Genomic DNA, 14,491 nt, shown 5'->3' with positions numbered 1-14,491 from the left:
GAGCCACATTCATATTAGAGGACCAAAATGTAGACTGTAAAATCAGAGATAAAGGAAATACCATCCTTAATGGTAGAAAATTACCAATACTAAAAATGGCCATCTGAAAATATGAAAAACAAAACAAAACAAAAAAAACAACCCACTTGTTGGGGATCACTGGGACCACTTGAGAATCTGACCCAAGATTTATATCCTCTTACCAGAAAATGTACACACTTAATTCTGCACACAATTTTGGGAGGTCAAGGCTGCTCCTGAGGTCAATTCTCATTCCTTAAGGATTTCACTAGCCTAACAGGTCATGTTTTCTTTTTCCTTTCTAGATTTTCTCTCTCCTCTCTCTCCTCCTCTCTCTCATGTCTTAAGACATAAACGTTTTACCTGGTTGTATTCACAGGGTAGCTCTGCTTTACATTCTTTTTATTTCCCTTAACATTATGTCATAAACGTGTCCCGTTATCATCAATCATTGTAATTATCATTTAAAATGACTTTACCATAATCCACCTAAATGAGGTACTGTAATTTACATAGCCATTATCTTATTGTTGGACATTTAGGTTGCTTACAGCTTGTCTCTGAAAATCTGCTTTACAAAGTACATTTTTAAATATCTGGAAAAGCAGTAACTTTCCAAGGAAACAGTGAACTCTTCTACCATTTTTTTCCCAAATACCTTATGGTGTCTGTCTCTTTTATGCTGTCTATAATTTTGTTTTGTGTGTGAAATTCTAGTATCTATTTTATTTTTGGCTGCTGTGCCATGTGCCAAACACAGTGAACTCCATCTCCCCCTCTCTAGTCTCTCATCTGCCCACCTCCTCCCACCTCTTCCTAGACTGCCACGTGACAATTGCCCTCAAGTTCTTATGATTTGAGGATTCAAATGAGGAGATGGAATGTCCTCAGGGGTGCCCTTGACCTCCCGAAATTGCATGCAGAATCAGGTGTGTGCATTTTCCAGTGAGAGGATATAGATTGTGTATCAGGTTCTCAAGTGGGGCCATGGACCAAAAAAGAATCATTGACTAGGGCTCTTTTTAGCATCTTAATCTCTTTCCCTCCACTGGGGCTTCTCCTCTGTTTATGGTCAGATTCTAGCCTGAAACCTCCCCTCTTTTAATCTTCAAGTTGCTCTCCTCCTGAGTCTCCTCTTCCCTGCCAGCCTTTCTTGAATGAATAGTTACACCTGCTGTGTTCACTTCCTTACTTCTGTCTACACCCTAACTCCTGGCTCTCCCTGTCTCACGTTGCTGAAATTGCTCTTACATAAGATAATATGTGCCTCTTTATCACATGACCCAGTGTTTTATTCTTCATCTTCTGACTTCTTTCTCGCATATGGGATTATTGCCCTTGATCTCATAACATTTTCTTCCTGGTCATTTGAGGTACTGCCTTGTCCTAGACCTTTTCCTTGGCATTTCTTCTCCAACTGGTTGCCCCTCTTCCCCCTGCTGCCCAATGGAGATCTTCTACAATATCCGGAGACATCTTTCCTCTCTGTATTCTTCTCTCTGGACATCCCACCCAGACCTATTTGTGTGCAGCTTCTACCTCTCTCCTGAAACCTAGGACCGTATATATGAGTGCCGTTTCTACTGGGAAGCCTGGATATACATCAATCAGGTCCAAAAGCAAATCATCATCTCATTGGCAGCTCCTTTGGATTTCCATGTTGCCATGAATAGGATTGCCATGCTTTGTCAATCTGAGTCCTCTGGACTCCTCTTTCTCCCTGGTCTTCCATCTCCTCATTGGATCATGGGCCAAGGCTTATTGGACTCTCTTGCCACAGTGTTCCTACTGCTGCCCTGCTAGCTTAGCCTCTTCTTACTTGTCACCAAGACTATTAATCTCTTCTTGCTTCCCCTTCTGGACTCCCCTCACCACCTTTGATGCCTTCCACCAAACACTCCCAGTTTAGTTCCCTAAAGCATGTGCCCAATTGCTTTAATGTCCTGCTCAAGATTCTTCTGACCATTCCCTTAACCACCACATTACTTCAAAATTAAAAGCCTTCAAATTCTTAATCCAAACCACTTCTCCAACACTCCTCTGAATATACCCTATTTATGCATACTGACCCAAATATGGTTTTGATATTTATCATTAGAATATATGAATGCATAAACATTTAAGTTCATAGGGATGCCTTTTTTTTCTTTAGAGAAGTGGAGGTGGGAGGGTCAGAGTGAGAGGGAGAGAGAGAATTTTAAGCAGGCTCCATCTCTAGCACAGAGCCTGATGTGGGGCTCAATCTCACAACTCTGAGATCATGACCTGAGTCAGAATCAGGTGTTGGACACTTAACTGACTGAGGCACCCCTGTAGGAATGATTTTAAAGGAAAAACCTAGTACCCTATTTATTCGTCTCATTTCTTGTTTTTTCCTAAAGCTTATCTCTCCTTTAAGATTGAGGGTTCAGGGAGGAGTCAAGATGGCGGAGAAGTAGCAGGCTGAGACTACTTCGGGTAGCGGGAGATCAGCTAAATAGCTTATCTAAAGATTGCAAACACCTACAAATCCAACGGGAGATTGAAGAGAAGAAGAACAGCAATTCCAGAAACAGAAAATCAACCACTTTCTGCAAGGTAGGACTGGCGGAGAAGTGAATCCAAAGCGACGGGAAGATAGACCGCAGGGGGAGGGGCCGGCTCCCGGCGAGCGGCGGAGCAACGGAGCAAAATCAGGACTTTTAAAAGTCTGTTCTGCTGAGGGACATCGCTCCAGAGGCTTAACTGGGGTGAAGCCCAGGCAGGGTAAGCGCGGCCTCAGGTCCCGCAGGGTCGCAGAAGGATCGGGGGTGTCTCAGTGTCGCAGAGCTTACCGGTATTAGAACGGGGAAGCCGGCTGCAGAGACAGAGCCGAGGAGGGACTCTCAGCTCAGGGTTGCCTTGAACCGGTCGCAGGCTCGGTCAGCTCGGAGCGCGGCCGGAGGCCAGGGTGACGGGAGTCATTTGGCGCTGTTCTCTGAGGGCGCACTGAGGAGTGGGGCCCCGGGCTCTCGGCTCCTCCGGGCCGGAGACCGGGAGGTCGCCATCTTCATTCCCGTCCTCCGGACTCTACGGAAAGCGCTCAGGGAACAAAAGCTCCCGAAAGCGAACCCGAGCGGATGACTCAGCGTGGCCCCGGGTAAGGGCGGTGCAACTCCGCCTGGGGCAAAGACGCTTGAGAATCACTACAACAGGCCCCTCCCCCAGAAGATCTACGGGAAACCCAGCCAGGACCAAGTTCACCTACCAAGGAGAACGGCGGAATTCCAGAGGAGAAGAAAGCAAAGCACGGAACTCATGGCTTTCTCCCCATGATTTTTTAGCCTTGCAGTTAATTTAATTTTTTTCTCTTTTTCAATTTTTTTCTTTTTCTCTTCTTCTGCTAAATTTTTTTTAACTTTTACCGTTTTCTTTTTTTTAACGTTTTTTAAATAGTTTATCTAATATATATATATTTTTTCCTCTTTTTATATATTTTTTTTTATCGGCTTTCTTTTTTTAATAGTTTTTTTTTTTCTTTCTTTCTGAACCCCTTTTTATCCCCTTTCTCCCCCCTCACAATTCAGGATCTCTTCTGATTTGGCTAAAGCATATTTTCCTGGGGTTGTTGCCACCCTTTTAGTATTTTACTTGCTCCTTCATAAACTCTTATCTGGACAAAATGACAAGGCGGAAAAATTAACAACAAAAAAAAGAACAAGAGGCAATACCAAAGGCTAGGGACCTAATCAATACAGACATTGGTAATATGTCAGATATAGAGTTCAGAATGATGATTCTCAAGGTTCTAGCCGGGCTTGAAAAAGGCATGGAAGATATTAAAGCAACCCTCTCGGGAGATATAAAAGCCCTTTCTGGAGAAATAAAAGAACTAAAATCTAACCAAGTTGAAATCAAAAAAGCTATTAATGAGGTGCAATCAAAAATGGAGGCTCTCACTGCTAGGATAAATGAGGCAGAAGAAAGAATTAGCGATATAGAAGACCAAATGACAGAGAATAAAGAAGCTGAGCAAAAGAGGGACAAACAGCTACTGGACCACGAGGGGAGAATTCGAGAGATAAGTGACACCATAAGACGAAACAACATTAGAATAATTGGGATTCCAGAAGAAGAGGAAACAGAGAGGGGAGCAGAAGGTATATTGGAGAGAATTATTGGAGAGAATTTCCCCAATATGGCAAAGGGAACAAGCATCAAAATCCAGGAGGTTCAGAGAACCCCCCTCAAAATCAATAAGAATAGGTCTACACCCCATCACCTAATAGTAAAATTGACAAGTCTTAGTGACAAAGAAAAGATCCTGAAAGCAGCCCGGGAAAAGAAGTCTGTAACGTACAATGGTAAAAATATTAGATTGGCAGCAGACTTATCCACAGAGACCTGGCAGGCCAGAAAGAGCTGGCATGATATATTCAGAGTACTAAATGAGAAAAACATGCAGCCAAGAATACTATATCCAGCTAGGCTATCATTGAAAATAGACGGAGACATTAAAAGCTTCCAGGACAAACAAAAACTGAAAGAATTTGCAAATACCAAACCAGCTCTACAGGAAATATTGAAAGGGGTCCTCTAAGCAAAGAGAGACCCTAAAAGTAGTAGATCAGAAAGAAACAGAGACAATATACAATAACAGTCACCTTACAGGCAATACAATGGCACTAAATTCATATCTCTCAATACTTACCCTGAATGTTAATGGGCTAAATGCCCCAATCAAAAGACACAGGGTATCAGAATGGATAAAAAAACAAAACCCATCTATATGTTGCCTACAAGAAACTCATCTTACACCCGAAGACACCTCCAGGTTTAAAGTGAGGGGGTGGAAAAGAATTTACCATGCTAATGGACATCAGAAGAAAGCAGGAGTGGCAATCCTTATATCAGATCAATTAGATTTTAAGCCAAAGATTATAATAAGAGATGAGGAAGGACACTATATCATACTCAAAGGAACTGTCCAACAAGAAGATCTAACAATTTTAAATATCTATGCCCCTAACGTGGGAGCAGCCAACTATATAAACCAATTAATAACAAAATCAAAGAAACACATCGACAAGAATACAATAATAGTAGGGGATTTTAACACTCCCCTCACTGAAATGGACAGATCATCCAAGCAAAAGATCAACAAGGAAATCAAGGCCTTAAATGACACACTGGACCAGATGGACATCACAGATATATTCAGAACATTTCATCCCAAAGCAACAGAATACACATTCTTCTCTAGTGCACATGGAACGTTCTACAGAATAGATCACATTCTTGGTCCTAAATCAAGTCTCAACCGGTATCAAAAGATTGGGATCATTCCCTGCATATTTTCAGACCACAATGCTCTGAAGCTAGAACTCAATAACAAGAGGAAATTTGGAAAGAACCCAAATACATGGAGACTAAACAGCATCCTTCTAAAGAATGAATGGGTCAACCAGGAAATCAAAGAAGAATTGAAAAAAATTATGGAAACAAATGATAATGAAAACACAACAGTTCAGAATCTGTGGGACACAACAAAGGCAGTCCTGAGAGGAAAATATATAGCGGTACAAGCCTTTCTCAAGAAACAAGAAAGGTCTCAGGTACACAACCTAACCCTACACCTAAAGGAGCTGGAGAAAGAACAAGAAAGAAACCCTAAACCCAGCAGGAGAAGAGAAATCATAAAGATCAGAGCAGAAATCAATGAAATAGAAACCAAAAAAACAATAGAACAAATCAACGAAACTAGGAGCTGGTTCTTTGAAAGAATTAATAAGATTGATAAACCCCTGGCCAGACTTATAAAAAGAAAAGAGAGAGGACCCAAATAAATAAAATCATGAATGAAAGAGGAGAGATCACAACGAACACCAAAGAAATACAGACAATTATAAGAACATACTATGAGCAACTCTACGCCAACAAATTTGACAATCTGGAAGAAATGGATGCATTCCTAGAGACATATAAACTACCACAACTGAACCAGGAAGAAATAGAAAGCCTGAACAGACCCATAACCAGTAAGGAGATTGAAACAGTCATCAAAAATCTCCAAACAAACAAAAGCCCAGGGCCAGACGGCTTCCCGGGGGAATTCTACCAAACATTTAAAGAAGAACTAATTCCTATTCTCCTGAAACTGTTCCAAAAAATAGCAATAGAAGGAAAACTTCCAAACTCATTTTATGAGGCCAGCATCACCTTGATCCCAAAACCAGACAAGGATCCCAACAAAAAAGAGAACTACAGACCAATATCCTTGATGAACACAGATGCAAAAATTCTCGCCAAAATACTAGCCAATAGGATTCAACAGTACGTTAAAAGGATTATTCACCACGACCAAGTGGGATTTATTCCAGGGCTGCAAGGCTGGTTCAACATCCGCAAATCAATCAATGTGATACAACACATTAATAAAAGAAAGAACAAGAACCATATGATACTCTCCATAGATGCTGAAAAAGCATTTGACAAAGTACAGCATCCCTTCCTGATCAAAACTCTTCAAAGTGTAGGGATAGACGGCACATACCTCAATATTATCAAAGCCATCTATGAAAAACCCACCGCAAATATCATTCTCAATGGAGAAAAACTGAAAGCTTTTCCGCTAAGGTCAGGAACACGGCAGGGATGTCCGTTATCACCACTGCTATTCAACATAGTACTAGAAGTCCTAGCCTCAGCAATCAGACAACAAAAGGAAATTAAAGGCATCCAAATCGGCAAAGAAGAAGTCAAACTATCACTCTTCGCAGATGATATGATACTCTATGTGGAAAACCCAAAAGACTCCACTCCAAAACTGCTAGAACTTGTACAGGAATTCAGTAAAGTATCAGGATATAAAATCAATGCACAGAAATCAGTTGCACTTCTCTACACCAAAAACAAGACAGAAGAAAGAGAAATTAAGGAGTCCATCCCATTTACAATTGCACCCAAAACTATAAGATACCTAGGAATAAACCTAACCAAAGAGACTAAGAATCTATACACAGAAAACTATAAAGTACTCATGAAAGAAATTGAGGAAGACACAAAGAAATGGAAAAATGTTCCATGCTCCTGGATTGGAAGAATAAATATTGTGAAAATGTCTATGCTACCTAAAGCAATCTACACATTTAATGCAATTCCTATCAAAGTACCATCCATTTTTTTCAAAGAAATGGAACAAATAATCCTAAAATGTATATGGAACCAGAAAAGACCTCGAATAGCCAAAGGAATATTGAAAAAGAAAGCCAAAGTTGGTGGCATCACAATTCCGGACTTCAAGCTCTATTACAAAGCTGTCATCATCAAGACAGCATGGTACTGGCACAAAAACAGACACATAGATCAATGGAACAGAATAGAGAGCCCAGAAATGGACCCTCAACTCTATGGTCAACTCATCTTCGACAAAGCAGGAAAGAATGTCCAATGGAACAAAGACAGCCTCTTCAATAAATGGTGTTGGGAAAATTGGACAGCCACATGCAGAAAAATGAAATTGGATCATTTCCTTACACCACACACGAAAATAGACTCAAAATGGATAAAGGATCTCAATGTGAGAAAGGAATCCATCAAAATCCTCGAGGAAAACACAGGCAGCAACCTCTTCGACGTCAGCCGCAGCAACATCTTCCTAGGAACATCACCAAAGGCAAGGGAAGCAAGGGCAAAAATGAACTATTGGGATTTTATCAAGATCAAAAGCTTTTGCACAACAAAGGAAACGGTCAACAAAACCAAAAGACAACTGACAGAATGGGAGAAGATATTTGCAAACGACATATCAGATAAAGGGCTAGTGTCCAAAATCTATAAAGAACTTAGCAAACTCAACACCCAAAGAACAAATAATCCAATCAAGAAATGGGCAGAGGACATGAACAGACATTTCTGCAAAGAAGACATCCAGATGGCCAACAGACACATGAAAAAGTGCTCCATATCACTCGGCATCAGGGAAATACAAATCAAAACCACCATGAGATATCACCTCACACCAGTCAGAATGGCTAAAATGAACAAGTCAGGAAATGACAGATGCTGGCGAGGATGCGGAGAAAGGGGAACCCTCCTACACTGTTGGTGGGAATGCAAGCTGGTGCAACCACTCTGGAAAACAGCATGGAGGTTCCTCAAAATGTTGAAAATAGAACTACCCTATGACCCTGCAATTGCACTGCTGGGTATTTACCCTAAAGATACAAACGTAGTGATCCGAAGGGGCACATGCACCCGAATGTTTATAGCAGCAATGTCTACAATAGCCAAACTATGGAAAGAACCTAGATGTCCATCAACAGACGAATGGATAAAGAAGATGTGGTATATATACACAATGGAATACTATGCAGCCATCAAAAGAAATGAAATCTTGCCATTTGCGACGACGTGGATGGAACTAGAGGGTATCATGCTTAGCGAAATAAGTCAATCGGAGAAAGACAACTATCATATGATCTCCTTGATATGAGGGAGAGGAGATGCAACATGGGGGGTCGAGGGGGTAGGAGAAGAGTAAATGAAACAAGATGGGATTGGGAGGGAGACAAACCATAAGTGACTCTTAATCTCACAAAACAAACTGAGGGTTGATGGGGGGAGGGTGTTGGGAGAGGGGGTGGGGTTATGGATATCGGGGAGGGTATGTGCTATGGTGAGTGTTGTGAAGTGTGTAAACCTGGCGATTCGCAGACCTGTACCCCTGGGGATAAAAATATATGTTTATAAAGCTGTAAAAAAAAAAAAAAAAAAAAAGAAAGAAAAGATTGAGGGTTCAATCCATTATAATTCAATAAAAGTCCCTAATATACCTCAGCCTGGCACCTGAAGGGAAAGATGTTCCACTTCTGACATTCTTAAGGCTCAGTCAGAAGCACCAGGTATCTGTGAAAGTATAGAAGCTTTCTTTGAGCTCCTGCTTGTAAAGTGTACTGGTCAGAGTCTTGACAGGAAACAAATGGTCCCCTCACAGGGGATGATCCAGGAGAGCTTAATAAAAAGACTATTCAAAAAGTCTGAGGGGCACTAAGTCAATAAGGTAAGGGAGGAGGGGCTGGTGCTGGGAAGGTGCTGGTGAAATCCATTAAGGTGGTGCCTCCCAGCTGGGGAGGATCAGCAGGAGTGACCAAGGAGGGAAGGGCCATCCTTCTCTGTCAGGTCCATGGACATGGACCTGGGGATGCTGTGGGGTGAAATTTCTGGTGTTCATGGGGGCTGGTTCCTTGTGGCATAACTCCAAGGGCAGAGTAAGTCTCTGAAGGTTGAATAAGGCATTGTTTAAGAGCATGGAATCTATAAACTCTAAAGCAGATCCAAATCAATAGAGCTTTCCCTTGAAAACCTATAAATAGTTTCCTGAATGGCTCCTTTGCCTAAGATTGTGAGACACTATTTCCGGTAGCTCTCCTATATGACATTGCTGGCTTCTCTATTCCCATTTTTGTATATCCAACATGACAGGGAGCCCATAGGACAGCTAGTGTTAGGTGTGGTGCTCACAATGAACATGTCTGCTACTCTCTGTGTGCACCCGCATGCAGTGCACATGGGAGGACTGGGTAGGGGCATCTTCAGAGAGCCTTAGACTTCAAAGAAATGACCAAATTCTATAACTAACTCATAACCATTGAGGGGTAGATGAACAATGCTCAAAGTCTAGGGGGGACAAATGCAGACCCATCTGAGATTAGAGTAGAGGACACGCTTCTAGTTAAGGAGAGGTTAGCATATCAAACAACCCCTTAACTCATCCTCTTGGAACTCCCCCTTTTAGTCCTTTGAATACCACCATCCAATTCCCAGAAATATAGTGGTCCTGTCTACCCTCTTGGGCTTAAACCTGGACAAAAAAATTAAACCATCTGCCTTGCTTTCTTCATATGACTGAGCCAGTTGAGGGAGATAAACAGGGCTGAAATTCATGATTATATGTCTATAAGATGAGGAACAAAAGCTGTTCAGATTGTGTTTCTCTTGTTTGCCATGTGGCTTTCCCATAGGTTTTAGCAGAACTATTTTTGGCCATCTGGGGATGTTCTTTCTGGAGGTCACATCAGCCCAAACTTAGGAAGGTTTCAAATATTAAGTAAGTTATTCTAGGGCAGATGTACTCATAAGCTTGGTCTACCAGGCATCTTAAAAAAAACCCAGCCTACCCACCCAAATACATACTTGGAGTATATAAATCCCAGGTTCTCACAAGTTGTATGTAGGAAATGATCCCCAATCCACCCAGTGAGTCTAGATACTCCATTTCTCAACTCTGAAAGACTAGTTCTCCAATATTTTAGAATGCACCTCTTTCTTGTCTGACAAACCATTTGGATGGCTTTCTCTTGGCACTGACCATCTAGCGTTGGTGCTTGTGTTTGGGCTGCATCTACCTTGGCTCAGTGGGACTTAACAGCATAGTGTACTTCCTTGCCATCCAGCTCATCAGATTATGGGATCTGGCAATATGCCTACTGTCCCATGCCTCAAGTAGTTACTGGAAGAATGGGAAGCATAAGGAGTTCCCAAACCACTTGAGGATAAGTGGCATGAATTTCCTGATATGACTTCCTGACAACCATACTCACTGGAGAAAACAGAAGTATGATGTTAAAAACATGATACCAGGGGTGCCTGGGTGGCTCAGTCAGTTAAGCATCTGCTTTTGGCTCAGGTCATGACCCTAGGGTCCTGTGATGGAGCCCCATGTTGGGCTCCCTGCTCAGTGGGGAGCCTACTTCTCCCTCTCCTCCCCACTCGCTCTTGACCTCTGTTGCTATCTCTCTCTCTCTCAAATAAGTAAATAAAAAATCTTTAAAAACAACAACATCAACAACAACAGCAAAAACAAAAACATGATACCATATAGTATTCCAGCAATGAGATCTGAACAAAGCTGACCCAGGGTTTAATAAACTTGTGTCTCCTCATGCCCCCATCCCAGTGCCATTCCCCACACCTTGGTCTCTGAATATGAACAAATATGGAAGCAACTTACTGTAAACTGGATTTGACAGCCACCCATGATGTAGTCCAAGAAAGAATGCATCTTGTGGATCTGCGTGGGAGGATGAAAGGAAACTTTTTTAGTAACAGCATGATCTATTTCCTTACCAAGCAGAAGCTTAATCTTTGGGGTTAGGCTGCTAACCTAGAAGAAAGAGCAGAAAGGGATCTGTGAGGAAAAGAGGGGTCCATTGATTTTGGTATTTTAAAGGAGAGAAAAAGCAATGGTTAATTCAGATGACCCTGTGAGGGCTGCAGCTACCTATGCCCCCTGCTCCCCTCTCTTGGGTTATGGGAGCCTCCGGTGAGATACTACACTTGGCATCAGTGTTGGTCCCCATGTCTAAGTCCCAGTCTTGGTAACATTCTTAATACCAAAAGCAATCTAGATTGGTGGCTGCAGGATTGGCAATGACCTGAGAAGGCCTTTACCGACAGTTTCCCATTCGTTAGACTCCTGTCATGCCATGAACAATGAACTTATGAGCACTAACTCTAAGCCAGGGACTTCACATCCATAATTTCATTTAATTCTTAGAACCACCCTATGAAAATGGTATTATCATTATGACTGTGCCATTTTGTGGAGGAGGGAGCTGAGGCTGAGATCACCTATCCAGTCGATGGTAGAGGTGGGGCTCTAATGATGGCCGTCTGGACTGCATAGTCCATCTTTTGGACCTCTGTGCTGGAAGTCAATATGCTCCCTGCTTTCTGCCCAGCCACAGTCATCTGTGTTCTCGTGTGCCTTACCAATTTCTGGTCTTCATTTCTGCTTCCTTATGATTCCGCTGCTTGACTCTGGGGATGTTCATCCACTTATTTATTGAACAAAGGATTTACTGAGCCCCCACCATGCACTAGATGCTAGGGATACGGTGATGAGAAAACCAACACGGTCCCTGCAGTCCTGGAGCTGGCAGACTGGCCCCTTGTACCTGGGCAGGCAGTACCTGTGATTTTTGACCCCCAATCCTCGGATTCCATCTGATGTTCTGGGCAGCTTCTGAGACTGACCCATGAAATCCCACGTTGGTATCTCTAGGTACCACCTCCAGGTGGCACATATCTCTTGGCAGACTTTTCTCAGGCCTGATGTTTACTTGGCCCCTGGAAAAGTGCCTGTTCCTGTCTTTTTTTTTTTTTTAAATGCAAGTGAAAGTGAGAGCACGAGTGGGGGCGGGGGAGGGTCAGAGGGAGATGGAGAAGCAGGCTTCCCACTGATCAGGGACCCCAATGTGGGGCTCAATACCAGGACCCCAGGATCATGACCTGAGCTGAAGGCAGATCCTTAACTGACTGAGCCACCCAGACACATGCTCCTGGCTTCCTTATGGCAATGCTTTGCTTGATGATTGGGACACCCTACTATTATTTGTATATCAAGGAAATAAGAACTTGGGAATGAGCTGAAATGCCATAGCCCCTGAGCACTAAACTATAAGATGAATCCATGGAGGATCAAAACAGACTTGCACACAGCCACCTAAAGGGGATAGACAATCACTGAAGTGGTTCATCTAGATCTTTTTTCCTGCTTCCCTGGGCACAAGGATGTTTTGAATGTACCTGGGATTTGATCTATGAGGTAAGATGACCAGAGACATCTGTCTTTGGAAGAAGAGTTTATTTATTTATTTTTTAATATGGAATTTTTTTTCCTTTAAGATTTTATCTATTTATTTGTCAGAAAGAGAATGAGCACAAGCAGGGAGAGCAGCAGGCAGAGGGAAAAGCAGGTTCCCGGCAGAGCAAGAAGTCTGATGCCAGGGCTCCATCCCAGCTTGAGCTGAAGGCAGACGCTTAACTGACTGAGCCACCCAGGTGTCCCCGGAAGAAGAGTTTATTACTCACAGCTCCCTGGAGGATAGGAGGTATGTCATGCCACCCAAGGGTCACACGGGGAAGCACCAGTGTCAGTCAGAAGGCAGAAAGATAGAAAAGCAAGTGTTGGCTGAAGTCTTTATTGTGTTTGTGTGTGTGTGTGGGGGGCGGGTAAGGAATGAGTGGGGCAGGGAAAGCAGTTAAATTGGTTTAGGATTGGAGAGTCTGAATAATTTTGGTGGCTCTGGGCTATACAGGCGGTCTCCAATTATCTGAAGCCTGGACCCAGGGTGCTATAGGGCCATAGGAATATTGGCTTCATATGTGAGAGCTCCATAAAGGAGGTGGTTGGGGGTACAGGCTCTGGATTGGTTGGTCTGCATATCAAAGGTAGGCTCACAAGCAAGCTCACAAGTTGTTTGCTATCTCCAGGAATTAGCTAACCCTGGGAGGCACAGACCCTACACCTGTCCACAAGGCTCCAAGATGTTAAAGTATCAAAAACTGTAGAAAATAAAAGTCACAATTAATACAATGATCCCAATGGCTAATTCCAATACACTGTTCCCTAGTCCCACTGACTGATTCAAGAGGTGGTCACATCCGTCTTTCCTTTCCTCTCGCTCTTGCTATGAGAGGATATGCAGTGCCTGGCAGGAGAGAAGGAACCTGATATACACAGAGAGAAGCTAGATGGCATTTAAGTCTTGTATGGTGGAGTCAGATAGGCATAGGTTAAAATCTCAGCTCTTAAAACTTACCATGTGTGTGACTAGTTACATGGTCTCAGTTGACAGCAGAAATCTCAGGGTTCGGATACAAGTTAGACAGAATTCATCATTGTTACTCTCACATAGTAAATACTCAGCTGGGGCCAGGGTTATTCTCAAATGTGATTTCAGAGGTTTGATTATTAGCATGTAGAATTTTCTGTGAAGCTAGAGCCCTTCTGGGAGGAGTTTCCAGGCCCCTGTAATCCTTCACCACAGCTTTGTGTTCATGGACCCTTGCATCATGGTTGAAGTGTCACTTAGAAAACACTGAACACTGTGACAAGCATAAGGTAGAGGCTCTGGAAATGCTGGCTTACCCTTGGGGGGATCTCCCTCTGATGCTGTTCTGGACAGAGAAGAGCCTGACATGTGACCAGGACTCACCATCTTTGGGGGTATGACTGTCTTTGTGGAACGGATGGTGGTATTGGGCCACCACTTCTCCAAGACCACCTATGGCTACATTTCTCATTGCACATCCATTAATACATTGACTTTCTGATTTCTATTTTAAAAAACACAGCTCCTTGACATTCTCTCCCACTGACCATACAACCTAAGCTCTTCCTCCCAGACAGCCCTAGCTTCACACTTCTTGAGAGGAAGTATATACTATATACATACCTTGCACTGATTCAAAATCACAATGCCTGAGTTCTTATAATTCTTCTTCTTGGCTTTGTACTTGGGATTGATGCACTCCCACTGCACCTGCAACAGAAAGAAGGGGAGTCATTTGATGAGGCCAAGCCCCCAGATGCTTCAGCAGATGGGTCTGAAGGCTAACAAATGGTCTCTGTGTGATAACGTTTGCATCATGAGGGTTGGTTCAGAGGCATGGATGAGTGAGACTGATATTGGATGGCACGGTTTGAATCCTGGTCCCGTCAATTTCT

General features: G+C 42.9%; 1 protein-coding gene across 2 annotated transcripts in view; it reads right to left on the bottom strand.

Moving 5' to 3' along the window:
* The window catches only part of CPNE4 (copine 4), a 511,336-nt gene that overhangs the window by 31,570 nt on the left and 465,275 nt on the right, over nucleotides 1–14,491 (bottom strand). For both annotated transcript variants that reach the window (XM_047737056.1, XM_047737060.1), the window contains exons 9-10: nucleotides 14,220–14,306; nucleotides 10,991–11,050 (exon numbers count right to left, since the gene is read on the bottom strand). In XM_047737056.1, coding sequence (XP_047593012.1) covers nucleotides 10,991–11,050; nucleotides 14,220–14,306 — 147 coding nt within the window. The remainder of the gene's footprint in view (nucleotides 1–10,990; nucleotides 11,051–14,219; nucleotides 14,307–14,491) is intronic.

Source organism: Lutra lutra, chromosome 1 (genome assembly GCF_902655055.1).
Source record: "Lutra lutra chromosome 1, mLutLut1.2, whole genome shotgun sequence".
Lineage (NCBI taxonomy): Eukaryota > Metazoa > Chordata > Mammalia > Carnivora > Mustelidae > Lutra > Lutra lutra.
This window is presented reverse-complemented; position numbering and strand designations above follow the sequence as displayed.